This window comes from Lutra lutra, chromosome 9 (genome assembly GCF_902655055.1).
Source record: "Lutra lutra chromosome 9, mLutLut1.2, whole genome shotgun sequence".
Taxonomy (NCBI): domain Eukaryota; kingdom Metazoa; phylum Chordata; class Mammalia; order Carnivora; family Mustelidae; genus Lutra; species Lutra lutra.
Window position 1 is genome coordinate 133,545,208 of NC_062286.1, and position 27,996 is coordinate 133,573,203.

The 27,996-nt window shown below is 42.1% G+C and overlaps 3 protein-coding genes across 7 annotated transcripts in view; 1 reads left to right on the plus strand and 2 right to left on the minus strand.

Annotated features, from left to right (window-relative positions):
- ADNP (activity dependent neuroprotector homeobox) overlaps positions 1–7,136 on the minus strand; it is a 35,979-nt gene extending 28,843 nt beyond the window's left edge. Inside the window, exons 1-2 of one of the 4 annotated variants that reach the window (XM_047746707.1) lie at positions 3,236–4,007; positions 1,041–1,214 (exon numbers count right to left, since the gene is read on the minus strand). The gene's annotated coding sequence lies outside the window, so the exon portion shown is untranslated. Of the gene's footprint in view, positions 1–1,040; positions 1,215–3,235; positions 4,008–7,044 lie in introns of those variants that run through there. The other 3 variants (XM_047746705.1, XM_047746708.1, XM_047746706.1) reach the window with 3 other exon arrangements.
- Positions 6,304–26,096, minus strand: DPM1 (dolichyl-phosphate mannosyltransferase subunit 1, catalytic). Of its 2 annotated transcripts, XR_007130295.1 has the most exons (10): positions 25,719–26,096; positions 21,957–22,056; positions 16,771–16,804; positions 15,151–15,227; positions 15,040–15,065; positions 12,611–12,706; positions 10,066–10,134; positions 8,140–8,254; positions 7,045–7,252; positions 6,304–6,883 (listed from the first exon to the last, which is right to left on the minus strand). XR_007130295.1 is itself a non-coding variant. In XM_047746710.1 (9 exons), exons 1-9 carry the CDS (start codon positions 25,877–25,879, stop codon positions 7,148–7,150), a joined length of 783 nt encoding a protein of 260 aa, XP_047602666.1. In that variant the 5' UTR covers positions 25,880–26,096; the 3' UTR covers positions 6,304–7,147. The 2 variants fall into 2 exon arrangements, 1 of the variants encoding a protein (XP_047602666.1); XM_047746710.1 differs by having other exon boundaries at positions 6,304–7,252.
- Positions 26,060–27,960, plus strand: MOCS3 (molybdenum cofactor synthesis 3). Its single transcript, XM_047746709.1, has one exon. The coding sequence runs from the start codon at positions 26,202–26,204 to the stop codon at positions 27,576–27,578; it is 1,377 nt and encodes a 458-aa protein (XP_047602665.1). The 5' UTR covers positions 26,060–26,201; the 3' UTR covers positions 27,579–27,960.
- Positions 27,961–27,996: the final 36 nt, after the last annotated feature.

Sequence of the window (27,996 nt, forward strand, 5' to 3'; positions counted from 1 at the left end):
CTTTTAATGAACTCTCACAGTTTACCTAAATTTCAGCTTTCAAGCCCAACTGTTTCACTATTCGTTCATTCACTCACTTTGATGCCCAAACCAGGAAACCTTGAAACTGCAAAATACATGCTAAGAGTTCACAGCAAGTTTTCCTGTAGGGGGAAAATGGCTATTACCACTAAGGGTATCAGTTAACACTGTATCTTATGTATAATTTGCCAAATCAAACAGAAGGACCTTCACAAATTTCATTCATCTCAAACGCACCTCAAATAAGTTGTTTCCAAATTACTCATTTAAAAACTCATATAACTATATATCAAAGACCAAGTACAGGTCAAAAAGTTATTTCCATTTAACATATACTAAGCAATATTTAAATATTATAAATATTACCAATTAGATTTAAAATCTGATTGTTGCATTTACTAAAAAATTTCAAAACCAATATAGTTAAGTCTCCATCAGAATACCTGAACCAAGCTGCCTCCTTTTCACTCACCAAAATGTTACTTAGTAGCAAATGTTCCAGGAAAATTCTCCCTTAAGCACCAACTGGTTAACTATGTATCAAAGAATACACCCATTCAATTCCCCATAAATTTACCTTGGTGTATCTATATAAAATAGTTGCAACAAAGTCTTACAAGTTCCCCAAGTATCAACAACCGCTATCAATCATTGGTATCAAGTACATGTTCATGGAAAGGCCTGTTCTGATCAGAGAATCAGTAAGATTTACAGAAGCTTAGCAACTCTTGAGATTGGGTCATCTAGATAGCAATAACTGAGAACTTAACATACTTTATACACAAGAGTGCAGAATGTAAATGATTAAAACAGTATTAGCAACTTAAATTTTCTCTTAAACAAGCCATAAGCCATTTCTCTGTTCAGAACCCATGACTGCAACCAGCTCTAACCGGTTCCTTGAGGAATGTGGCTAGGCTGAAATTTTGGAAGTGTTGGCTTTGGTGGTGACCAAGGAGGAAGAAGTCTCTGGCTTCCCTGTTGCTGCAGTTCCCACCCTCCAAAATGAATATACCCACCGGTGTGAATTGACAATGTGGTCCAAAGAGCAAGGCAGGAACGGAGTCCAGATCCTCAAAATGGTAGTACAGGGCATAACCACTAGGCCACCTATCAGTTCAGTACAAAAAGTACAACCCTGTGCATCATGGTGCAAAAGCTGGGGCCTAGGTTTCGCACTGTGCATCTCACACCTATGGAAATAACAAGAGGAGTAAAATCTATAGAAATCAACACACCCTAAGAAGGTGGGTGCTCACAGAAGACCGGTGTCAATGCTTTTGCAAAGGTGGTTGGCTACTAAGAAAATGAATGGCAATTACAAGTCCAAAGTTGGAAGACAAGAAAATTTTACAATCAACTCTGTTGAGTTTGACCATGAAGAACTCAACGTGGGTTTAATGTTTACCAACAAGGCTTTGCAAATCAGGACACCCATCTACATGCTTATGAAAATTACTACCCCACTAAAATCTAGCATCTTGCAAGGATGATTTTTAACTCTCAAAGAGTTGGAAAGATGTGGGCCATGAAGAAAGGAGGTAATCAGCAATACCCCCAAACCCGTAACTCTCAGGTTTTAAACTTTCCCCTTTACCATCTGACCTTCGAAAGACATGGTGACACATTCAAAGCTTAAGGTGGAAGAATTCCAGAATTCCAAAGAATAGGAAATCTGTGTACCAATGATGTGCCAAGAACAAATGTGGATTGTCTGAGGGTCAACAGTTTTGAAAAAGTAAAAAGAGAACTTCTAAAACGCAGGGTGGATTCTTTAAAAGAAATAAAATCACCGCTCTTGACTCAGTTAATCCTTCGCCATGTTGCTGTCAGCTCACCAACTAAGAGTGCGAGAGTGTGTGTCTTGCTGGGTCCATTTCCCCATGGTCTGTAGAAGGCGCTGTGAAGCACATCCTGTTCTAGCTCTGGGGCCCTTCCCCCCTCTGCAGCCTTACCCAGTGCAGGGAATGCGCCCCCTACTGACTCCAACACTCATCGCCTTTAGCCGACTTGGCTGCGGTGCATTTTGGGTGGGGGCTGGTATTTTCTTGATGGCCACAAACCAGAAGCAACAATGCAGATTTATAAAGAAACTGTATCAAGCTACCCAGGAGTTGCCCCCTCTCCCCTCTGAAGGTTCAAGACACTGGCACGAGAAGCATCAGGGATAGGAATTGGGTGTGTGGATGGACAGCATTAAAATGGCAAACACGGGAAACAGTTCGGTTCTTTTTCCCTCCTGAGCCTTTGTGTGAGAAACGGGGCGACGGCAAGAACTGCTCAGAGCGGCCGGTGAGCGCAAGAACAGCAAGAAGACTCAGCGCGGGTACATGTGTGCCTAAAACGGCTACTAGACCTTAGCGCCTGATCTTGGGCAGAAGAGGAAGAGAAGCAATCGCGCCTTTTCCAGCAGACAGGCATCCAGGTTGGGGGGGAGGGGAGGGCAGGCAGGCAGCCCAGAGGAAAGAGAGGTGAATAAAAGGGTGCTCAAAGAACTCCTCCCCATTCATTGCATTAAAAAAGAAAATCTTCTCGCAGCTTTCTGGATTTCCATTTTTTACCATCTTACTGCAAAGTTGGGGCTCAGAATGTTCGTAAGAGGTCGTGCTGACCAGGCAGCTGCGACTGAGAAAAAGGGGTGGTGGTGGACTCCGTGCTTAGGACAGGAGGGTAGCTGGTATGTTGGGGAGGAAGGGTTGCACGGCGGAGGCAAACACTTTCCACTCCGTGCCATGCATGCTCCCCGCCCCCCAATCTGTCCCCCCCCCCAGCTAAGGGTGGGTAGACCTGGCAGAAGGCTCGTCCCAGGCACTGGGGGTGTGCGTGGGGGGCTCGTTTGGCGGGGGGGGGGGGGGGGGGGGAGCGGGAGGAAGGGATTAGTTCCAGGGATGGGAGCAGCTCTGTTCTTGCTGGGGGCGGGGTGGAGGGAGATGCCATCAGCGGCACAGGCTCCGGGGGCCAGGCTGGCTGCTGGCCTCGGCGGGCTCACGGGGCGGGGAAGGGAGGTCGGGCTGCAGGAGGAGGCGCCTGGACCCCGGAGCAGAGCCCGGGTAGCGGTCCGCGCCGGGTCGGGCGTCCCGTCAGCACCAGAGTATGCAAAGGAGCGTGTGCGGCTGGAGAGCTGGCAGTGGGAACAACAATGCACCCGCGGGGCCGGTTCGGCGGGAGCGGGGCCGGGCCGCGGGGTCGGCGCGCGGCGGCTGCCGGGGCTTACCTTGACTCGGCCTCGAGGCGCGCGCGGGGCCGGCGTGCTCGGGGGCCGGGCGGCGGCGGCGGCGGCGGCGGGCGGATGGCGGCGGCACGGCGGTGGCGGCGGCGAGGGCGCGCCCGGGGCCTCGTCGCGCTCTGGCTCGGCGGGCTCCGGCTCGCGCCGCGGCCGCGGCTGCTGCCGGGGGGCGCGGCGGGCGCAGCAGAGCGGCGGGCGGCGGTGGCGGCGCGAGCGGCTCCCTCCAGACCCCGCGCGGGCGGCGGCGGCAGCGTCGTCGAGCGGTGCAGACAAAGGAGGGGCGGAGGGAGGAGACGGAGGGTGTGGGAGAGGCGGCTTCACCGGTGCGGGCAGGCGGGCGGCGGCGGCGGCCGCGCTCCTTTCGCTCCTCAGCAGCGGGGACCGAGAGAGGGAGCTGTGTCTGAGGAGACGCCAAAATCCCCCTTAGCGCTGCCCGCGGGAGGGGGAGGGGGCACAAGATGGCGGCGGCCGGGGGGGCGGGAGTTCAGCTCATGGATCCCGGCGGGCGGCGGAGGGGAGACCGGGCCGGTGGAGGCGGCAGCGGCAACGGGCGGGGGAGGGGGCTGATCCCGCGTCTCCCCTCAGCAGACAATACAAGCGCCTCGGAGCGAGTCCCCGAACCTGCCCTAGCCAAAATGGCGGCCGAGAAAGAGCGGAAGTGACGTAAATACCTCATTAGCATAAGAGGACTCATTGTCCAGCTAAGTAGGGGGGGTAGTGGGGGATAGTACCCCTTCCCCCCCATGTCCCCAAGGGACAACTCTCTCACTGCCACCTGTGCTCGCACCTAACTTTTTTGGGGGGAGGGTGGTCCCAGCACACCCACCTAAGGGAAATTATATAATCCCCACAGAGGGGGAGCTCTCGCGAGAACCAAGAGGATTTTTGCCATTGACCCACTAGGAGGCGCCGCGGATAATGGCCGCAGTGCGCTTCCAGGGCCCGTGTGCACGGCGGGCGCCTTCCTCTGGCCGCAGCGCCGGCGGCGGAGGCACCAGCAGCGGGCCGCAGCACGCCCTGCACTCAGTCAGGTGGCCGTGCTGGGGATCCCTGCGCGGGCCCAGCTGGGCCTGGACTACATCTGGCGGGAGGGGGCGTGCGGGCAGCCCAGCGGCTCCACGTGCTGGGAGGCCTGCGCTCTCACCCGCCGGGCAGCAGCGGGAAGGGCAGGGACACCTGGCCGGTTGTGCGCGATGCCTCCTGCCTTATATGAGGTGTGAGGGCCTCGTGCTTCACACACCGACTGGAAATAAGCCACGAGCTCATGGAGCCCTGGTTCCTTCCCGGTGGGGCGGGTTACTTAGTGCACAGGGGCTGACAGTCTTCCAGGTTGGTGATGGGCTCTTCTCTTTGGCCTGAAGAAAACAAATGGGAACCCTAGCGTGTGGGGCCACCGGACTCGTGAAGCCGAAAGATGAGAAATGATGTTGCTGATGGACCTCCACAAGATGCTCAAAAACTACACTTCAACTGTGGTCCCAGGGACACTTCTAGTGGTACCACAATCTGGACAGCACAAGCTAGCACATGGACAGTCTGTGCAAACTTAGGTCAATCCCAACCAACACATTACCTCGTTTCTGAATCCACCTTTTGGAGTAGAGTGCATCGGAGAGTATGTCATTAGCTAAACATACTGAAGAGTCATGAACACCATCAGGAAGGATTAACCAAGCCTGTTTTCCTAAAGTGTGTGCTCTGTGAATAACTGATCTTTGGCTGCTTCTCTAAATTTCAAGTTAAAATAGTTTCAAATCATACTTAACATCCCCAAAGATTCAGATGTAATTGAAAGTAGTACTAGTTGTGGTTACACATAGCTCAGTGAAGACTTCAGTTAGCAAGTTTAAACAAGCCATTTCATCCAACACAGAATTTCATTAATTTCTGAAAGCCAAATCAGTATTTCAAGGGGAAACAAGAACTGGAGAAGTTAAAAAAAAAGGGGGGTGGTGGTGGTGGCACCAAAGCATTTGATTTAGAGAAACAAAGATGAAGAATCTCATTACATGTTACAGAAGACAGGCAAAAGCAACTATGAAATAAGCAGAATTTATCACAAGTTCAGTTGTCCTTAGATATACTTAGATTTCATAGAGTGGTAATACAAATAAATACAAAGGAAAAACATCTGGATTTCATCCTTGACCTAATTTAAAAATTAAAGAGAGATGCTAAGTTCACATATAAATGTTTTAAGATTTTTAGTGCTTAAATCATTAGATTTACTAAAAAAATACCATCTAAATAGTTCAGATTCTTTTCTAAATAACTGCTACATGATGAATGTCTTCCTGTTCAAATGCTTTCTCTACTATCAATTCCAGTAGTGACAGTGTTGTGACTGGAATTAAGAATCAAAAAGATTAAAAAGGCAAAAGATAGCAATCTACTCTCCTGGGGTTTGAGAAGGCAATACTTTAGTGAGTTCTCTGAGGTACTTACTTAATCTCTGCTCCACATACTCGACAATAAAAACTTTGGGTTTAGATGAAGAAGAAGAGAATCTAAACACTCAACAACCAAAAAAGGGTATTATATTTCTATTATGTTAGGTAATTCTACATCAAACAGTGATGAATTTTCTAGTTACTATTAATGATGAAAGAAGTCATTTCCCCCAGGAAGGTGGGTCCCTGGTGTGCTGGCTGGCTACACAGCTCTGTAAAAGGGAAACAGAATAGTAGAGGTCCTTATTGGAATGTGTCCTATGGATTCAACTATGGGAGCAGGTAATGTTCAAAATGACACCAAAGGTTTTATAGTCTGGTATTAATTTCTGGTAGGATCTGTTAGAAATGCAAGGGAAAAAGCAGATTTTAAATTTCTTTAGCATCCAAATTAAGCCAGGAAAATTTAATTAAGAATACTGTTCAATAAATATGCTTATTAAATAACTTAGAGGGGTCTCTTCCTTTTACTTGCAAAGGACAATCAACTTGATCTTAAGCTTATTTGCTCAAAATATGCCTTCCCCCAAATGTAAAAGGTACTACGAGTTCCATAAGCTATGCTACAGTCAGAAATTTATCTTTTTTTTTTTTTTTTTTTTTTTGAAACACTTAGGTTAGAGAAGGTAGGTAAACAGAACATTTGTGCTGGCTTTCACGAACAGCTTAAACTTAAGGAGCATTTTAACCAGCGGAACACTTACAGCTTAGCAAGAGGTTTAAAAATTACTATAGCAACTAAGTCTCGAAGTCATCAAAATACTGATGCCTTACTGTCATCAGTATTTTTTTCTTACTGATAGAAGTTATTGCTCAGGATAGAAAAAATAGTAGCTATGCAATCAAGAGATGTCAAGTTTCCAATTCACAGTATGTTAAACAGACTTGCTGTGACAGATGAAATGCTTCATCAATTCAAGAGCTACAAACAGCCCAACTCTAAATTCATGACCTAAACATATTTTATCTAGTTTAAGAAATCTGAGATACATTTTTGAAGAAGGGGCAGAGGTGTCTACTTATTCATTAATACAGAAATAGCCATATATATTTCATGAACATAATTAACATTTTTCTTGCTTCTGACATCTATTACAAAGAGCTATGAGTCCAGTTCTTTATATACTTCAAAATCTTCCCCATGTACAAAATTCTGCACATACTCTAATGAAAGCAGCAATATTTTCTGAAAAACAAAAAACAAAAAAACCCCATGTACATTTATTTACAAGTCTTAAGATAGCAAAATCAAAATGAAAATTGAGAACACTGTTCATTTTTCTAATTTCATTTGACATACAAAATGGAGTTTCCTCAGAAAAAAGATTTGTATGAAATTTACCTTACCTTATGATTTATGCTCTAAGAGTACATTTTATAAAAATCAGCAACCAGGCTTCTTTTATGTTTAAATGAAATCAACATGATAAGTATAGTGAGTAACTTTCTTTTATGTAGTAGCAAAGAGGGTCAATAATCCTTTCAAGAAAGAGACTATTTCATTTCCTCCCAACTTGGATTCACCGTAAACACGATCCACAAATGATATTGGAACCTGGTTAAAAAAACCAAGTTAAGTCAGTCTTCAAAAATATTAAAAAGGAAGTTGGCAAGCATACACCAATACTGTACAAACAAGCTCTGTCTTATGATAGCCCTTCAAGTAAGTTCAGAAGTTATGTGTTATATATAGTTAAGTTGTTATAGCAACTGTACGTCCAAATCTTTAAACATTTCGTTACCTATAAAAAGGTCAAATGAACCAAAATCTAAAACCATTTGAAAAGCAATGATCCTGAATATTAAGCTGTTGACCTGTTTCAACCAGAATTTCAAGAAAAAAATTTATATTCCAAAGTAAAAGCCTTTCACTAAATTTTTTCAGTAGTCCATTCATCTGTTACTATGTTTTAGTGTTAAATTAAAAATCTTGACACTTCCATGGAGACATGGCATTCTAATTATTTTCTTGCTATGAGGAGGAACACCAGTGTTAAAGGAGGAGAGCCTTTCCTAAGAGCTCAACAGCCTGCTGTATGTATTACTGACCGCCTTCCGCCCCATTAACTCCTGTCCTCTTCATGGAAAATGGCAAACAGATTCATCATTAGAGTGGTTCTTGGCTATGGAAAGAGGAAAAGGAGCAAACACACTCATCCCACAGTGCTGAGTGGTCAGAAGAAAGGGCAAGATGCAGAACCTACCAGTAACTTTTAATTCTTTAAAAGGGAATGATGCCTTCTATTAATGTTTTAAATCCTGGTAGGGTCAACGTAGTTAATTCGAAAGTGAATTTTTACCCTTTAGTGCATGGACGTTCCAAACAACTAGAAGCCTCCCACATTTATTTAGTAGTTGTGCAAGTTAAACTTTTTATTATAGTCTAAACCTATTGTTTCCTTACAAGGGATACGGCATTCTATTTACCAGCAGTTTGCCTACCTCGCCAATAGTATAATTCAACTGTCTTGCCCGAACAATCATCTCCATCTGGAACACATAGCCTTTAGAAACACATTTTTCTATTAATTTCTGTAGAACTTCTTTTCGGTATAACCTGTGAGAAAGTAAAATACATATGAACACCTAGATAAATACACTTGCTACATGTACCCTTTATGAAAGTCCACTGGTATTTATAAAACCTACAACTTTTCACTAGCTGTTTGCATGCAGAAAAACTGTCACAGCTTATGATTAGGATACACTTGTCTGAACCGGAATGGTCATGCAATCTTTGGTAAATAATTTAGAATAATTTTGAAAATGAATTCTTAGTATCTTTTAGGGAATTATTTCCTTACCATACTGCCACAAATTATAAAAATAGGATAAAGCGAGTCATCTGAAGTAGAACCACCATTTTAAGCTTTTAAATTTTCTTAAAATTAAAGTTGAATGAAGAGAAACCATTCCAAATATTCCAACAATAGAGTTGACAGACAATGATTAATCAATATAAAGTAGATGACAAGAGCAAACCCAGTAATTAACAAGTGTTTCCTCATAAATGTCTAAGCAGCTTCTATTTCCCAAGATGTACTAAATAAATTCCCTGAGATAAACACAGTCCCTTTAGGGGACTTAACGGGGAGCTCCTGAAGAAAGTGACTGGGTTCATCCATAGGACTTCCCAGCTCCTGTCTCTTACTTTGGGAATCTGATGTGCTCCATGTTTGGCCTGTGCATCTGCCCACTGCAGGTCTCTAACTGTGACCTCAATTGGTGGTAGCTGTATCCTACCACGATGGCCTCAATCCTGCAATGCCTAGATTCCTGTCTTAACTTTGTGTGTCAATTCTGACAAAGGACCAAAGAATTAACATTATTTAATGGAAAAAAGCAAAAGCCAAGTAATACATGGTCATACAAAACAGTTCATCTTCTACAGCAAGACTAAAATTAAAAATATCACCCGCCAAAACCAACAAAAATTACCCTTCCCCCAACCTGGAAGAACGCTTTGTTCTAATTGAATAATATTTTTTCTAATTAAAAATACAGAGAGCAAGGTAACTGCAAACACCCTAACCATTAATTATTTTAAGTTTTTCTGTGGACAGAGCAACACTATTCATATGAATTGCAGAAAGTTGCTGGAAGAAGTTCTGTTCTTTGGGGCCTGTGATCACCAATGATAGATAGCAATGTTCAGAATAAGAAGTGGATTAAGCAGCCACCTTGGCTCCCTAAAGCCCCCACTAGGGGCTGAGCACCAATGTGAATATTAACAAGCACACTAACCTAAGCCCTACCTTTGATGCCCCTTAGAAAGTACATTTCCCTTAAGAAGATGCTCAGGACTTGGGGCACCTGGGTGGCTCAGTGGGTTAAGCCTCTGCCTTCCCGGCTCAGGTCATGATCCCAGGGTCCTGGGATCAAGCCCCGCATTGGGCTCTTTTATCAGTGGGGAGCCTGCTTCCCCCCCACCACTCTGCCTGCCTCTCCACCTACTTGTGAGCTCTGTCAAATAAATAAATAAAATCTTAAAAAAAAAAAAAAAGATGCTCAGGCCTCATTAGCAATTTCTTAAAGATTTTACTTATTTATCAGAGAGAGCACAAGCAGGCAGAGTGGCAGCCAGAGGCAGAGGGAAAAGCAGGTTCCCCACTGAGCAAGGAGCCCGAGGTGGACTCAATCCCAGGACCCCAGCATCATGACCTGAGCCTAAGGTAGTGGCTTAATCGACTGAACCACACAGGCGTTCCTCATTAGCAACTTTTAAGGAATTTCAGTCTATCTTTGTATGTTCTGGAACAAAAATGTAGTAGAAATTAAAAGCATTTCTTAAAAATAAGTCATTGTATACTAAGAAATTCAGATAAGTTGTTATTAACAGAAAATATAAAATTACAGTTTTTACTGTACCTGAAACTTCCTGTTAAATCCGATGCTCCTGGTCTGAGCAAAATCTGAGTTATAAAATTGGCCCCGCGGCTGTTTAAATAAAACAATTAGATTTTCTTTATATATTTTCTAAACAACAGAAACACAACCAGGGTCAGAGTGCTAAAACCGTTACACTAACTCCATAAATGCAACACTGTTTTACAAACACGTCAATTTTATAGAAATTTTAGTTAGTAAAGGATCTGATATTCTCATTTTTGAGGAAATGGGGACTTTTATTCTCTGAATGTGACACTTAGCGAGGACCTATAAAACAATCATTCTTCTAAACTTTAGGTAAGAAAGATAATGGATTTTTAATTCAATTTGCATATTTGCTACCAGTCCTCATTTAGAATTATGACCATCTCTCAGAAAGCAAAAGGAATCAGGGATTTGGAGTTTCCTTTTCAGATTCTAATAAGCACAAGGGATCATGGGTTTCAATCAGGCAACAGGTCAGTCTGCATAATAATGGCACTTTTTTTAAAAAGAAGGTATGCAAGTAGGCAAGAGTTTTGGTTTTTGGCAATCTCTGGAAACTGAACAAAATGTTCATTTTGAAACTGTTTCTTTCTACTTGGGCCGCTGTAACTAAATACCACAGACTGCGTGGCTTAAATGAATTTATTTCTCCCAGTTCTGAAGGCTGGGAAGTCCAAGATCAAGGTGCAGCAGACGTGGTTCCTGGTGAGAACCCCCTTCTTGGTGTAGAGGGCTGCCTTCCTGCTGTGTGCTCTCACAGAAGAAGGCAACTGAAAGCCAAGCCCAGCCCTCTGGTCTCTTCTGGAAAGGGCACTAATTCCACCATGAGTGCCCCATGGTCACTAAATTTAATTACCTCCCAAAGGCCCCACCTCCAAATACCAACAATTTGAGGGTAAAGTATTTTAACAAATAAATTTTAGCAGAGACATCCTGGCCCTAACAATGATAAGGTATGTGCTTCAAACAAAACTAAGTATCAGTTTCAAGCTATTACTAATACCAATGATTAACATTTCAAAAAGATCTGAAGTGCCCTTGGAAAAAAGTGACTTTTGTATTACAGCTATTTTAGTGAGCTCTGATTGAGGAAAAAAAAAGTTTTCTGAAGCAGTCTGGAAAGAATAGTTTTTCTCCGAATCCAAGGTAACTAACTACCAAGGCCCTCCCTAGGAAAGATTATTTTTACACAGATAACATGGTTAGGGCTATAGCTAGGATAATAGCTTACAAAAACATTTTCCCTTTTAAATTGCTTCCAATAACAAAATTCTAGGACATAGTTTACCTCTCAAAACGGGTTTAATCAAAGGAAAGTGAGCATATATGTATGTATATATGTGTATGTATACATACACATTTGTACCTCAAATCAGTGAATGTATCTCTAAATTGGGGTTTTTAAATTAAAATGCAGTAAGAGTCAGATGGGCTTGGATTAAAATTCTAGTTCATACAAATGAGTCCATGGGCAAGTGATTATCTTTCTCAGGAGTATATATTTCAGTCAATGCAGACATTAACAACTAATGACAAACACACCTCAATACAACTTGGGACTCCTTAATTTTAAAGTGGGTGCTGTGATGACCAAATTCAGAGGGCCTGAGAGATTACTCAGTCGTTGTTCTCAACACTGGTTGCACAACAGAATCCTCTGGAGAGCCTGTGAAAAATACTGATGGTTCTGCACCACCCGTGGAGATCCATTTGCACGGTCTACAGTGTGTGTGTGCACACGAGAAAGGGAAAATGACAGGGAAGAGTAGTGTACGATTTTCTCTCTACGTGATTCCAATATTCGGCAGGATTAAAAACCACTGTTTATCCAACCCCTTCATTTCACCGAACATTGAGGCTCTTACAGGTCTTAAATGACTTTCCCAAGGTTCCACAGTTAAGAGGCAGAACTGTGATTAACTTAACAAAATCTTCAATAGGAATGAAAAGGGTCATAAAAAACACTAATATTAGTAAATATTTAGTAAATATTAGTAAAGGCATACCTTTACATCTGTATGCTGACATATATTAAGCAGGAAGCTACATAGATCCCTTATAGATTTTATCTTCTCAACCACCACAAAAAGGTGATACAGATTAAATAAGGTCAGAAATTCGTTGTGAGTCTTCCAATCAAGACGCGGATTCTCCCTCCCTATCCTTTGATTATGGACCCTCTCTCTTTTGTGTGTGTGTGCGTGTGTGTGTGTGTGTGTGTACACAAGACTACTCAGTCCCAAAATACAGATGAATAGTTCACTTAAAGCTGAAGGTACAGAATCAATTTTGCTGAATTAGACCATTTCTAACAAAGGTTCAAAGGCTTATGCTGATTTTTCCTTAGTGACAAATATTCAAAATAAAATACTTTAATCATAAGAAAATTTGGACACAAGGAGCTATCTAGGAGTATATACTGGAAGTTAACAATCCGATCCCAGAAATGCCAAGGCAGCAGGGTAATTCATATACCTGTCATAACCACACTCCCAGTAGGTACAATAAAGACTAGAGAAACTGCAGCACATGTCTATACCTGATTATTTTTCTTTTCAAATCCCAGCCGTATACACCTCCATTTCCTTTGTAGCGAGTTCCAGAGACAATGTCAAAATTACCCTCCTTCTGCTTCCTGAAGAAAAAAAAAAACATTAGCTGTCAATTAGAAAAAGCTATTGAGCTTTCAATATTTATTTTCACGAGCTACACAAAATAAACTTTTAAGATTTGCATAGGAAAAACAATACCAAGAAAACAGATGAACTATACCACCGAAAGAAAAATCTTTCAATGTAAGATTTTCAGACCTGGTATTTTTCCTTTATTAATTTCTAAAACTAAAAAATAGTAGTACTTGCTGATGGTACCATGTGAAACCATCCTAAAATGTAATCCCCCTCCATTCTGTTCTTGGCCCTATTAATAAGTAAACAGTGCTACAACAGCCTGGTAACCCTCCAGACCTTTCTCTTTGCAGAAAAATATAGACAAAGCCCCAGGGATTTCGGTTGCTTTAACAAAATTAGAAACCAAAAAAGTATACTCTGCAACTTGCCTTTTGTCAGTTAATGATATAGATAATGGAATCATGGACATCCCTGGAGGTCAACAGAGAATTTCCCCATATTTTTCTAATAGCTGCAAAAATTTCCCATGGAACACTGGACCCGTATACTTGTCTGGTTGTTTTCATGGTGGGTCTCCCAACCCCCAACACCACAACCACAATGAATAGTGTGACAACGTTCTTATAAACTTACATCCTGGTGCTTATACAACCCAAAGTGGAACATAAGAGAATTGCTAAAACAAAGCTTACAAGTATTTTGAACAGGTATCACCAGAAATTACTTTCCAAGAAGGTTGTAGCAACTCACACTTCTCCAGCAATATTTGGGTGTGTCCACTTCCCGCCATCTTATCCGTGCTAGATGTGTTGCTCTTTAAGTTTGTAATTATGACAAAATAATGAGTAATAAAATACTGCCACAATTATTTCACTTTGTGTTTCCCTGCCAACACCCCAGGGTGTCTTCCCTCGGGCTTCATAGCCATTGGTCTTTCTTCTACATAGGGCTTGTTTCTAACTTTTCACCCATTTTCTATTCCCCTGGTTCCATTTCCTTCTCAGGTCAAAGGGGCTCTTGGGAATTAGATATATAAGCAGAAAGATATCTCTGAGGCGATCTTACGCAGAGATCAAAGGATGAGAATAGCCAGCTATTAAGGAGCAGGGAAAGAGCATTTTAGGCAAAGAACACAGTGCTCCATGTGACACAGAAATGGAAGGAGCATGCCTGCCGCAGAGGGGGTGGAGAGGAGGGGCACAAGACGAGCTCAGAAAGGGACGCAAAGGCCAGATCACGTAGCTGTTTGAGGGGCAAGGAAAAGTTTCTTTTTAAAGTTTCTCTTTAATGACAACTCACTGAAGTAATCGAAAGAGGAGAGTAACATTATCTAATTCTGTTTTAGTATATTTAGCTTACACTGAAAATAGTTTCCAAATTCTTAATTCTGAGAGGTTTCATGTTGTCTTGGATTCTTTTTTTTTTTTTTAAGGTTTTATTTATTTATTTGAGAGAGAGAGAGCAAGAAAGAGTAAGCATCAGCAAGGGGAGGGGCAGAGGGAGAGGGAGAAGCAGACTCCATGCTGAGTAAGGAGCCTGATGTGGGACTCGATCCCAGGACACTGGGATCATGACCTGAGCCGAAGGCACACACTTAACGACTGAGCCATCAGGTGCCCTTAGATTTTCTAAGAATACAACCATATTGCCTGCAAATAAATACCACTTTGTATCCTTACTTAAAATTCATACTAAATTCTTGTTCTTACATCACTTAAAATGTCCACATATAATGACAGCTGGCATGCCTGCCTCAATGCGTTTATTAATGATTCAACATTTCACCATTTAGTAAGATGTCTGTCTTAGGACTGGATTGTCTTTATCAAATTTAAATGGTTTCTTTTTATTTCTGTTTTCAAGTTTTATTAGAAGTGGCTAGTACAATTTATCAAATACCTTTAAGCACCTACAGACTTAATCATGCTGCTTTCTTTGCTAACATAATAAATTATGTGGATGATTTCCTGAGGATGAACCATTCTGGCATTCTTGGAATAAACCCTACTTGTTCATGGTGTTTTACCCTTATGATGTAGGGCTTAATTCCATTAACATGGAAGTCACCTTCCATCTTTTCCTGTGGTCTGGGAGAATTTATTTATTTATTTATTTATTTATTTATTTTTTTGTCTGGGAGAATTCAGAGTCCCTAAAATACACAATTTAGCCACGAATCTATAGCCATGAGGCTCAGATTTGTATGTTGGTTTCATTTCTGGCAGCAAACTTAACATAGCGTGTGCATTTTTAATTAGTAAAAAATGAAAATAAGTTAAATATTAAAGTAAGATAAATGATTTGAATCACAATTCTTTCAAATATTAAAAATACCCACCTAATGAATTCAGGAATAAATTTTGGCTGAAATTTAGAAAAAATAAACATTAAGTCAGTAAAATAGGCTTAGACTACCACGAATAGCCAAAGAAAGAAAGATACCACTTACATGGTGTGAGAGATCAGCATCCATAATAATGATGTAGTTTCCTGTGGCATGTTTCATTCCATGAATATATGCAGTTCCTGAAAATGAAAATATATCCACTAAAGAAAACCATCAGAAATGCTTACATATACATGTGAAATTAAGCACCTGAAAAGCATACATCAGTTCCTTAAAGGTGATACTAAACTATAATTAAATCCTATTTATTCTCAGTCAAAAACATCTCTCCATTCCATTCTTTCATCTGCCACTTCACCTTAGTCCCAGGCACCACCTTCTGAAGCTCAGCTCTCTACCTAAAAGTGTTTCCCTGCTTCTGCTCTTCCCATCACTCCTGGCCCATTTCCACAAAAGCTATCCTGAGTGTAGTCTCCACTGTAAGCTTAGTATACTAGAGGGATCTGGTATTTGAGGTCAAAGACACAGCCAGCAATTACTTAGCTCCCTTCATGCCTAAAAGTCCCCCAGGGACCTGACAGGTAAGGTTAAGTGGGGATTTGGGGAGTCCCACATTCCCTAGTTCCAAACCCCCACAGTATTTTATTAGAAATGGTGAACTCGTCTAACTTCTTTTGCTAAAGAGTGAGGATCACAGCTTTTTGGATTTCCACGGACTCGTCAGGAATTCCTGATTGCTTTCATGGCAGTATCCATTATTTCAATCTCAAAGAACCTCTGGGTTCAGATTCTCAGAACACTAGATGATGCCAGAGAAATGGTCTTCAAGACAGCAGCAAATACTCAAATTTTTAAGAACTGTGCTTCCTCCATGCTCTCCCAATTTTTCAGTAAAATTATACTACTTCTTAATCTAAGCAACTGTAACCAGCCCAGAAATAAAGGTACTGAGATACTCATTTCAGAATGATTAAGTTCATCTAAGATTTTAAAAGCTAGAAAAGTTTTCTTTTTTAAAATTAAAGAGTAACTTTTTACTACTTATAAAGAAATGTTCAAAGATTTATAGCTAACACAGCATGCTGGTCCAAAACATTTGCCCTCAGATCCCTTCTCTGGCCCTGCTCTACCCTGTTCTACATTGCATGGAACTATAGTTCCCATGTACTCTCCTCAACTGGCGGTCAGATAGCTTCGGGAGGCAGGAGGGATAGTTTCCAGGAGAGAGAAAAGGAAAACTATGTGTCCCCCCTCCTACTCTGCCTCCCAGCACTGACTGGGTATCCTCTATGGCTCTAGCTCCTGCCACGTATCCCCTACTTCATCCTTCCAGCCCCTTCTAAACAGCCTGGGTTCCCGGGCTCCAAAACACCATCTCCTCCTATTGTTGCTCCATTCTAGGGGTGGTAGCAACCTCTTGCCATTACCAGTTTGAGTGGCCTCCCTGTTCCATTCCATTTGGCCTCTTAGCATTCCTTCACCTGTGTAACCAGATTCTTAGTATTAAATTCCCTACACTGAAAGGCTGACAGTGGTTTCTGTTTTCCCAAGTGGACCCCGACTGATACGTGCAACTCAAGTTAAACCATATACACATCATTAAGATCATTAAAAACCATCAGAGGTCACTGTATTTTGGCCTTCTTCCAAATTCGGAAAATACACACTGGGTAAGCTTACCAAGGCGAGAAGCAAGTATGAGGGTCAGGAGGTTCTACTTACCCAGGCCCAACTTTTTCTCCCGTGGTCTTAGAAGCTGCAAGAATAAGAAACAGCATTTTAACACAAATGCTAAAAATAATCTAAGAAAAATTTTTATAAATGTCTTTTTTTTTAAAAGATTTTATTTATTTATTTGTCAGAGAGAGAGAGAGAGAGAGAGCGCGCGAGCGAGCACAGGCAGACAGAGTGGCAGGCAGAGGGAGAAGCAGGCTCCCCACAGAACAAGGAGCCTGATGTGGGACTCGATCCCAGGACGCTGGAATCGTGACCTGAGCCGAAGGCAGCGGCTTAACCAACTGAGCCACCCAGGCATCTAAATGTCTACTTCTTTTAACAAAAATATAGCTGCATTTATTAGACCTTAAAGCAGAGTATGTTTAACATTTTTTGCCACGGTAAAAAAGTGTTTGCTAACAAATCAAATAGCTTAGTAAGTTGGAAAAACAATGTTCTTTTAACCCAACTCTGCAGGTCAAATTTTAAGCATTTTTTTTTCCTGGTGCTATTCACCAGAAAACAGTAGGTAAACAATGTTATATCTATTACTTTATCATTTTGAACAATAGCTGTTGATTCCTTCTCCTAAGAAAACTGAGGATTTAACTCACTTATCCTATACCTTTGTGTATTTGATAGCCTTATCTGTTTTCTCAATCCCTTTTGTGATTTTATTATTTATTTACATTCTTGATCCACCCCCTCACCCCCGGCTTTTTATTTTTTTTCAGTCACAAAAATAATACAGGCTTACTGTTACAAGTCAGACAATATATGGTCATACATTAGTTAAGATATTCAGGTTAGTTGCAGGTATGTGCCAGTTACAAATATTGCTACAATAAAGATACTTGTACATATATCCTTTTGTATATATGGGCCTGTCATTTCTGTAATTAGCATCCCAAAAGTCGAATCCCAGTGGCTGAAAAGGTATGCATGCTTCTTTCTCTGGATTCCTTGTCTGATTTTAAATGCTGATATCACTCCGTCAACTTATCCTGACTTTAGGCTTGGAAGACCTCATTACATTCTCTACCGGCCCAATGACATGATTTTAGGGTTACAGGCCTAACAATAAAATTTTTTTTTCTCTTCTTACTTTTTGTCGATCATTTAGTCTTTCTACCCATTTTTTCCCTTCATATATAAAACTTGACTTCAGGTTTAGCTTTTTTTCTTTCGTATGGAGATTTTTGAAAAGAGTAGAATGCCAAGATTTTGACTCTAAGTTTCTGAGGTATAGGGCTCATATGGACTCACTACCAAGCCTATCTACACCCCTTCCACATTTTCCAGTGTAAATCTCTTGAAGTTTAATTTTCAGTTCAATTCAACCAGGATAGACTACCTTTTTTTTTTTTTTTTTAAACTTCATGTGAACTGCTGTAGGTCTTGGGGAGGAACAAAGATAAAATGCATTCCTGCTCAATGAACTTTTATATAGAAGAAAACTAGACATTTAATCAATCATGTATACTAATTATAATTCACTGGACAAAATCAAACAAGATATATCAGGTTTTATTTTTGTCACTAATGATTACTGACAAAATACTGACCTGGTATCTGCTCTAAAAAAACAAATCCTTTAAAGTTCACCTTAGATTTTCTATAATCCTATGTTTCAGTTGGAAAAATCTTTTTTTCTAAAGTTTTTATAAAATATAAACCATGCTGCATGATAGAGTACTATGGAACAGTTAAAAGAATGAGATAATTTAGCAATAAAAGATCTCTTGGCTACAATTAAAAATAAACAGAATGATACACGGAGATTGCATTTATGATGAAAAACAAAGAATGCCACATTGCCTAGTTGGACAAAGAGACACACAGGCATGCACAAAGGTCTGAAGCAAGCCACACCAAGCTGCCAGACTGGGGTCTCCCCTGGAAAAGGAACTTGGAGGGGGACCACAAAGGCAACGTCAGTTTTATCAGCAACTTTTTCACTGAAATGCAAGGCTCATGTTTTTTTCCATTTTATTTTTTTAATTTTTGGCCATTTATAGTTGTGAATTGTGTTTTTTTATAAGATTTTATTTATTTGAGAAAGAGCGAGAGAAAACACAAGTGGTGGGGGCGCGGGGAGAGAAGCAGATCCCCCTCTGAGTGGGGAGCCCAATGTGAGATCTATCCCAGGACCCTGAGGCTATGACCCAAGCTGAAAGCAGATGCTTAACCAACTGAGCCACCCAGGAGTCCTGAGAATTATGTTTTCGTACATTTGATTAGGGTACTGATTTTTTTTTCTTTTTTAAGATTCTATTTATTAGAGAGAAAGAACGTACAAGCAGGGGAGCAACAGAGGGAGAGGGAAAAGCAGGCTCCCTACTGAGCAGGGAGCGAGAGGCAGGGCTCAACCCCAGGTCCCCAGGGTCATAACTGAGCTGAAGGCAGACGCTTAACCAAATGAGCCACCCAGGTGCCCCAGGGTACTGATCTTTTTGTTAGAGGTAATATTTTGGTACTTAGGGATAAACGATATTCTTAAAGTAGTCAAATCTTTCAATCCTACAGTTATATTAGATGTTTTTAAGGTAATGAACATGCATTACATTTTATTAAAAGAACAATCTGTAAAAAGACTAACCTATGAAATAACATAGGTGACTTAAACTAATCTCTAGTTGGGAAGCTGAAACAGACGGCATACATCAAACGTAACAGAAACACTCAACATGGAAAGGCTGAAGCCCCATCTTCCATCCCTCTGCCCTATAAGCATGGTTAACAGCTCAGGATACGTGCCTCCAATTGTTCTTCAGCCCCACCTCTGCTGTATGTTAGCTGTGTAACCTTGGCAAATGCCTTAAACTCTCGTTTCCTGGGGCACCTGGGTGGCTCAGTGGGTTAAAGCCTCTGCCTTCAGCTCAGGTCATGATCCCAGGGTTCTGGGATCGAGTCCCACATCGGGCTCTCTGCTCAGCAGGGAGCCTGCTTTCCCCCCTCTCTCTCTGCCTGCCTCTCTGCCTACTTGTGATCTCTCTCTACAAAATTAAAAAAAAAAAAACTCTCGTTTCCTCACAGAGTTTAAAGAAAAAAACTTCATTTTTTGAAACATTCATTTCAGCCACTTTGAAAGACTAGCAAACAAAGCATCTGTGAATATTTCCAGATACTGTAAAATAACTTCAGTAATAATTTGTCTCCATCTTCTATCCCAACAAACCACACACATCACTTCAAAGCAAGTAAGCGCTATCCAAGACATGGCCTGATATTGTCTGGGTTGGGGAGACGGGCAATTTTCTATTTTAAATGATTTAAAGGTCATAAACTAATGAAGGAACAGGGAACTTCCCAGGTAATACAGGAAAATCATAACAGTGAATATAATTTTTTTCTCATTATTTTGAATTTTATTGGGTCACGTAGTTTTAGAATTTGAAAAGGTCAATTTAGTAGACATATTCTAATATCAATCAATTATATCTCAAGGTTGAATCAAGTTCTATGACAAAGGTGTTCAAAATATTGTCAGGTTGATATTCCCAGATTCAATAACAACACATAACTCAGAGTAGTCTATACAGTAACAAATGGGATTCAGTGCCTTGGCTCACCTCTATAAGAAAAACTGAGGAGCTGCTGGCCAAAAAAAATGAACCTGACATCATCAGAAGTCACTGCTAGAAGGTTGGAAATCTGTCAATTTTTAATCTCCTCCTGTGTATCACAAGATATTTAGAGAACTGGAGATGTGACAGACATTTGAGTTGCCCATGTGTGATATGGAAAGAATTACTAGCACAGAAAAGATTTACCATGTGTGTAAGAATAACACATGTCCCTTAAACTCTTCTACTGACCACCATCTCCTCCAACTGAATAGAAATTATTATCAGGATTAATGAAGAATGTGTGTACCCGGTGACAGTTCCCCCCCCCAATGCTTAATTACCTTTTCTTAAAATGCAAATATCAATAAAGGTTCTCCAAGAGACTTTTTTAATGTCTATATTGATGGTTCTCTTTGGGAGGAGAGGACAGTTTTGCCCACAAAGGCTCATTTGATGATACCAAGAGACATTTTTGGTTGTCACCCTGGGGAGAGGGGCTGCAAATGGCATCTAGTGGGCAAGAGTCCAGAGATGATGCTAAATGTCCTCTAACATACAGGACACTGCCCCCACCCTTGCACCAACCAACCCCATCCCCCCACCGTGAAGAATTAGTGGGTCCCAAATGTTAATGGTGCCAAGATTGAGAAACTCTTGTCTATACATATTAAAAAATACCCAATGCCTAGAATGTGTTTTCTAATTAAATCTGGACTTAACTGCATGTTTTTGGCCCAAGATTTATCTAAATTGAGCTCACAAGTATTTTCAAACAATTACAAAATAAACCATTATAAAAATAAACCAGTGATCAAAAATAAAAATTATAAAGCCATTATAAAATGAATTCTACATCTAAGTTACTCCAGTAGAAAAACAACACCCTTCCAAGTACAGTGGGAAAATCTAAAATGTAAGACTCCAAATGTCAATCTCCTCCCAGAAGACCGCTTTACAGGTTAAACAAAAGATGCGAAGTGCTCTGAAAAATAAAAAGATGCCAAAATTTCCATGAAAACAATCGCCCACCCAACTATAAGCTTTTATACTTGCAAAAAAGGAAGCTGAAAGATCAAAACATACACTACTAATTGCAATCTAGTTCTATAATATTCCTTGTCAATTCAGGAGCATGCTTTAATTTTGCCCTTCAAGAGAACTTATCTGCAGGATAAGTTGTAAAAACAGAGTTTATCCAAAGGCCAACTATTAACTTTTTAACAATTACTTTTCTTTTTTTAAGATCTTATTTATTAGAGAGAGAGAGTGCAGAAGCAGGGGGAGCATCAGGCAAAGGGAGAGGGAAAAGCAGGCTTCCCACTGAGCAAGGAGGCCGATGCAGGGCTCGATCCCAGGACCCTGGGATCATGACCTGAGCCAAAGGCTTAACCAACTGAGTCACCCAGGAACCCCTTGCTGTATGTATAATTACTATTGATCCAACATATCAAAGGCATGTATAACCTCAAGCACAGTGAAAATGCATCTGAATCTCAAGTGTGTAAAATGCTTTTTATCATTTCAGTTTCTAGAAAAATTGATTGAATTTAAGCACTGTCATTTCTCATTCTTTTCCCTAAACAAACACAAGTGACATGACAGAAAAATGTTCACATGACTTACAATCTTGTCTGACCCATAGATCTTCTCCAACTGTTCGGCAATGTCCCTTGTTCCATCTGGGCTTCCATCATCTATGATTATAATTTCGTAATTGATTCCACTAAAATAAAAACAAAATTAAAGTTTGTATTGTTTGGAGACAGTATTCTCAAAATAAAAAAATTTTTTTTAATTACTAATTCCTCACCAGTACAAGTGGAAATTTATTGTCACATTAATCACTAAAGGAAACTTCAATTACCAAATGAAATAAATGTCATTTAGTACTTCACCTCCAAACTCAGCATGTTGCCGAAAAATGCTGTAATAAAGTAAATTCTCATACAGAAAACATACTCTTCAATTTAAAACAATCACAGCAATTCTATATTCTATATGATAGGATATTACGAAATTTTACTTACCAACTTTGGAAATGGAATTGTAGGACCTTCATATCAAACCTTGGTTACAAAAAATATTTCAAAAGTACATTTAAAAGATATCTCAGGTTGACTGAGTTGCTGAGTGAATATTCTTTTAAACTTAATTCCAAAGAGATATAAATGACATAAGAAACAAATATGAGTTCATTCCATCCGTTAAAAAACCCTCTTTAAAATGGCAAAATAATCTCTTACACCACTATTTCAAACAGCTGTACCCATTTCTTCACACGATTAAATACATAAAGCACAAATAATTACATAAGATTTCAATGTGCTTCAAAGTGAACATCTTGCAGCCATCAAAAGAAATGAAATCTTGCCATTTGCGACGACCTGGATGGAACTAGAGGGTATCATGCTTAGCGAAATAAGTCAATCGGAGAAAGACAACTATCATATGATCTCCCTGATATGAGGGAGAGGAGATGCAACATGGGGGGTTGAGGGGGTAGGAGAAGAGTAAATGAAACAAGATGGGATTGGGAGGGAGACAAACCATAAGTGACTCTTAATCTCTCAAAACAAACTGAGGGTTTAAGGGGGGAGGGGGTTGGGAGAGGGGGGTGGGGTTATGGATATTGGGGAGGGTATGTGCTATGGTGAGTGCTGTGAAGTGTGTAAACCTGGCGATTCGCAGACCTGTACCCCTGGGGATAAAAATATATGTTTATAAAGCTGTTAAAAAAAAAAAAAAAAGAAAAAAGAAAGGATGAATACCCAAGTTTTGTAGCAACATGGACGGGACTGGAAGAGATTATGCTGAGTGAAATAAGTCAAGCAGAGAGAGTCAATTATCATATGGTTTCACTTATTTGTGGAGCATAACAAATAGCATGGAGGACAAGGGGAGATGGAGAGGAGAAGGGAGTTGAGGGAAATTGGAAGGGGAGGTGAACCATGAGAGACTATGGACTCTGAAAAACGATCTGAGAATTTTGAAGGGGTGGGGGGTGGGAGGTTGGGGGCACCAGGTGTTGGGTATTGTAGAGGGCACGGATTGCATGGAGCACTGGGTGTGGTGCAAAAATAATGAATACTGTTATGCTGAAAAAATAAAAAATTAATTAAAAAAATAAATAAATAAATAAATAAAATAAAATCTTTAAAAACAAAACAAAATAAAACAAAGTGAACATCTTTCTATCGGCTCTCCATTAATTTCATGTTACTGCTCTAGTGTAAAAATAGGCCAACACAATACTTGGTTGTACATGTTATCACTATGTTTTCCCCCACCTCATTTTAGATTTTTTTTTAAATAATTTTTTGGGGAAACTTAATTGGAAAGTAAAGGAAAGCACAGCAAAACTCCCCTACAACACTGTTTCCTCTTTGCCTAAACTAAAAACACATATAAGGAAAAAAACATTCCATTGTAAAAGGCTTAAAAAAGTCAGCCCCGGCATACTAGGAAGAAAGCTAAACTCAGCCTATCTGTTAAGAGGAAACACTAGACTTCAGCTTCCCACAGTGCTTTAATTTTGGCAATTGCTTTACAAGCCAAAATATGTAAGATGTTGATTCTAGCTGATACGCTGAGAAAGATATACTTCAAAAACAAATGAAGTTACTCATTAGCAAATTATACTCTCACTTCAATGTGCCCAGAACACCTGAGGGTAAGGTAGTTTAAAGGAATCCAGCTAAGGTGCCTTTAATTCGACTATGCCTGAAAAGAAAATCGTTGTTCCCTTCTTGAAGCTTCCCTCGGATTAAAGCAAAAAAAATATCTGAGACTCAGAAGACAAACTAAACAAGATCGACCATATGACAATTTCTCTCACGTGGAAAGTGCTTACAGAAACCAAAATAAGATAACTAAACAAAAGAGGAAAAAGAAATTTTTTAAAAAATGTGAGGAGCCACACACATGATGATATTCAAAGAATTATAGTCAAAACAGCAATGTTTTCCACCAATTAGTATTTCCAAAAATGTAAGTTTAATAAAGCCCGGGTTGGCTTGTTGGTGGGGAACAAGCACTCACGGGATCATCTCAGTCCTAAGGTGGTACTATATATATATGTATATATATATATATGTGTATATATATATATATATATATATCCCGCCATCCCCTAGCATTTTGGTAATAACTGTCCACTTTTTTTTAAAGATTTTATTTATTTATTTGTCAGAGAGAGAGAGGGAGAGCGAGCGAGCACAGGCAGACAGAATGGCAGGCAGAGGCAGAGGGAGAATTAGGCTCCCGGATGAGCAAGGAGCCCGATGTGGGACTCGATCCCAGGACTCTGGGTTCATGACCTGAGCCGAAGGCAGCTGCTTAACCAGCTGAGCCACGCAGGCGTCCCAATAACTGTCAATTTTAAGCACATCTGTTGACCCAGCAATTTCATCCTAAAGACTTTATCCCCAGTACACTAGTAAAAGTACGAGCGTGTCTGTTGCAACATTCTTCCAAAGGAGCATTCACTATGCGTCCAGCACTCTTCTAAATCGTGGTAAACATGGGGTGAACAAAGTCTCTGTTTTCACCTGTAAAGCAAAAGTCAAAAAAGAAAAACGAAAAAAGCTCCAGAAATAATCTGCGTTCACGGGGATGACACGGCTCGTTAAATTTTAAGAGTCATATGGAATATTATGGAATTAAAAAAGATAATTTTCCAAGTTGGAATATGTTGATCTGGAAAGATCTTCAGAGATCTATACATGATCCCACTGGTATAACCCTAAAACAAGTAACTTCGTACTGACACCAAGATATCCCGAAATCTTAAAAAAAAAAAAATATTGTGTAACACTTCCAAACGCAAACTCGAAAAGCCCTACTTTCTAACAATCACATCAAACATCCCCTAGTGACCAACGAAGTTGCCCGGCCCAGCAGCAGCTCTCTAACCCACAGAGATCAAACCTCATGCTTACATAAGCACTCAGCACGGGGGCGGGAGTGAGCGTGCTCACTGAGACTCCCGGCTCCTGCCGCATCCTGACCATCTAGAAGTAGGAGTGAGGTCAAGCTTTCAACCTCGCTCCAAGAGAGAGAGGGACCAACCCTACTTAAAAAAAAAAAAAAAAAAAAAAAAAAAAAAAAAAAAAAAAGACAGCCGGGGGCGGGGGGGGGAAGAGGTGGTGGGGTGTACAATTAAGAAAATGTCTCACAAAATCCAAGGGCAGGAATGAAAACACAAGACACCGAGAGAATCCCAGAAGTATCCGCTTCTGCTTTCTTCAAGGGTGGCCCTCTCCCCAAGTCTTCCCTCAAGAGCCCAAGGAAGGCGGCGCAGGGCCGCCTCGCGCAGCCAACTGCCGACACCCAGGCCGGCTAAGCCAGCTCATCCCATTCCTCAGTGAGGGCGGCCGGACACGTTACCTCTCGGAGAAGCTTTTCACCAGCAGCCATACGATGAGCGGTAGGTTCTCGCGCTCGTTGTAGGTGGGCAAAAGCACTGAATACTTGTCCTGTCCCCGGGCGCGCCCCTCCGACTCCCGCCGAGACCTACGAGGACTACCGCTCGCTTCCTCGGAGGCCATGGCGGAACTGCGCGAGACGCCGGAAACGGAATGACGTTAACGCGCCTCGAGAAGGGGACGGGTCGGACCGTACCAAATTCGGGAAGGGGGGGACAGGCCCTGTGGTTGGGTTCTGGTTCTCTTAAGGCTATCTTCGTGGTGCCTAGAAATATCCAGGAACTATGACTCCTTAAAGTTGAATATGAGGGTTTCTCCAGGAAGTATATGTCTACTTATCACTTTTTCCCATGCTCCGTAAAAATTTTTTAGTTTCTTCCAGTCGCTAGGGGACGCTAAGCCGGAAAAGGAAACGCCTTTTAAGACAACTTCCGAGAGTGGCGCCATGGGTTCCAGGGAGGAGGTGCTCGCCTTGCGGGCTGAAGTTGCCCAGCGTGAGGAAGAGCTAAGTGCTCTGAAGCAGAGGCTGGCGGCGGCTCTCTTGGCGGAGCAGGAGCCAGAGCGGCTGGTTCCGGTGTCGCCTCTGCCGCCGAAGGCCGCCCTGTCTCGAGATGAGATTTTGCGTTATAGCCGGCAGCTAGTGCTGCCTGAGCTGGGCGTGCACGGACAGCTGCGCTTGGCCACCGCGTCCGTGCTAATCGTGGGCTGCGGTGGGCTCGGCTGCCCGCTGGCGCAGTACCTGGCGGCGGCCGGCGTGGGCCGCCTTGGCCTTGTGGACTACGACGTAGTGGAAGTGAGCAATTTGGCCCGCCAGGTGCTGCATGGCGAGGCGTTGGCCGGGCAAGCCAAGGTGTTCTCGGCCGCCGCCTCGCTGCGCCGCCTCAATTCTGCGGTGGAGTGCGTGCCCTACGCTCAGGCGCTTACCGCAGCCACCGCGCTGGACTTAATCCGCCGCTATGACGTGGTGGCCGACTGCTCTGACAACGTGCCCACTCGCTACCTGGTTAATGACGCGTGTGTGCTAGCCGGCCGACCTCTTGTGTCGGCCAGCGCCCTGCGCTTTGAGGGCCAAATCACAGTGTACCACTATGACGGCGGGCCTTGCTATCGCTGCATATTCCCCCAACCACCTCCAGCGGAGACGGTGACCAACTGCGCGGATGGCGGGGTGCTCGGTGTCGTAACCGGGGTCCTGGGCTGTTTGCAGGCGTTGGAAGTGTTGAAGATCGTAGCAGGTCTGGGTCCGTCTTACTGTCGCAGCTTGTTGATCTTTGATGCCCTCAGAGGACAGTTTCGTTGTATTCGGCTTCGGAGCCGCAGGCCTGATTGTGCAGCTTGCGGCGAGCGGCCCACTGTGACAGACCTGCAGGACTACGAAGCCTTCTGTGGCTCCTCAGCCACTGAGAAGTGCCGCTCTCTGCACTTGCTGAGCCCAGAGGAGCGAGTTTCGGTCACCGACTATAAGCGTCTTCTGGATTCAGGCTCCCCCCACCTGTTGCTGGACGTCAGGCCTCAAGTGGAGGTGGACATCTGTCGTTTGCCTCATGCCTTACACATCCCTTTGAAACATTTGGAACGGAGGGATGCAGAGAGCTTAGAACTCCTAGGAGAAGCAATCCGGGAAGGGAAGCAGGGCACACAGGAAGGGGCGGCTTTCCCAGTTTATGTGATTTGCAAACTGGGCAATGACTCCCAGAAAGCCGTGAAGGTCCTGCAGTCCATGACGGCGGTTCAGGAGTTAGAATCTTCAACCATTCGGGATGTTGTGGGGGGCCTCATGGCCTGGGCTGCCAAAATCGATGGAACATTTCCACAGTACTGAGGTGGATGGGAGATCCTGACCTGAGGCAGATGTGGACTGCCATGTTACCCAAAAGATACATTTATTTGCAGTTTTTCTAGGAATGTATGGGAGAGACTGGGATTGTCCAAAAACTGACATTGGACCCCTTTTTGTAAGGGCTTTTTTGTTATAATGCATAGGATGCTCTTATTAATGGGTTGTAATACTGTTTCTGAGAACTGTCTTGTGTTTCCAGCACTTGGAAGATGCCTTGAACATGTGAATTACAGTGTTACGGGACAGGATTCTGTGTTTTGACTGATCATTTCTCTTTTCTGCTTTTTCCCACCTCCCCTAATCAAAAAATACTTTAAATTGTCTATTTTAGGGGCGCCTGGGTGGCTCAGTGGGTTAAGCCGCTGCCTTCGGCTCAGGTCATGATCTTAGGGTCCTGGGA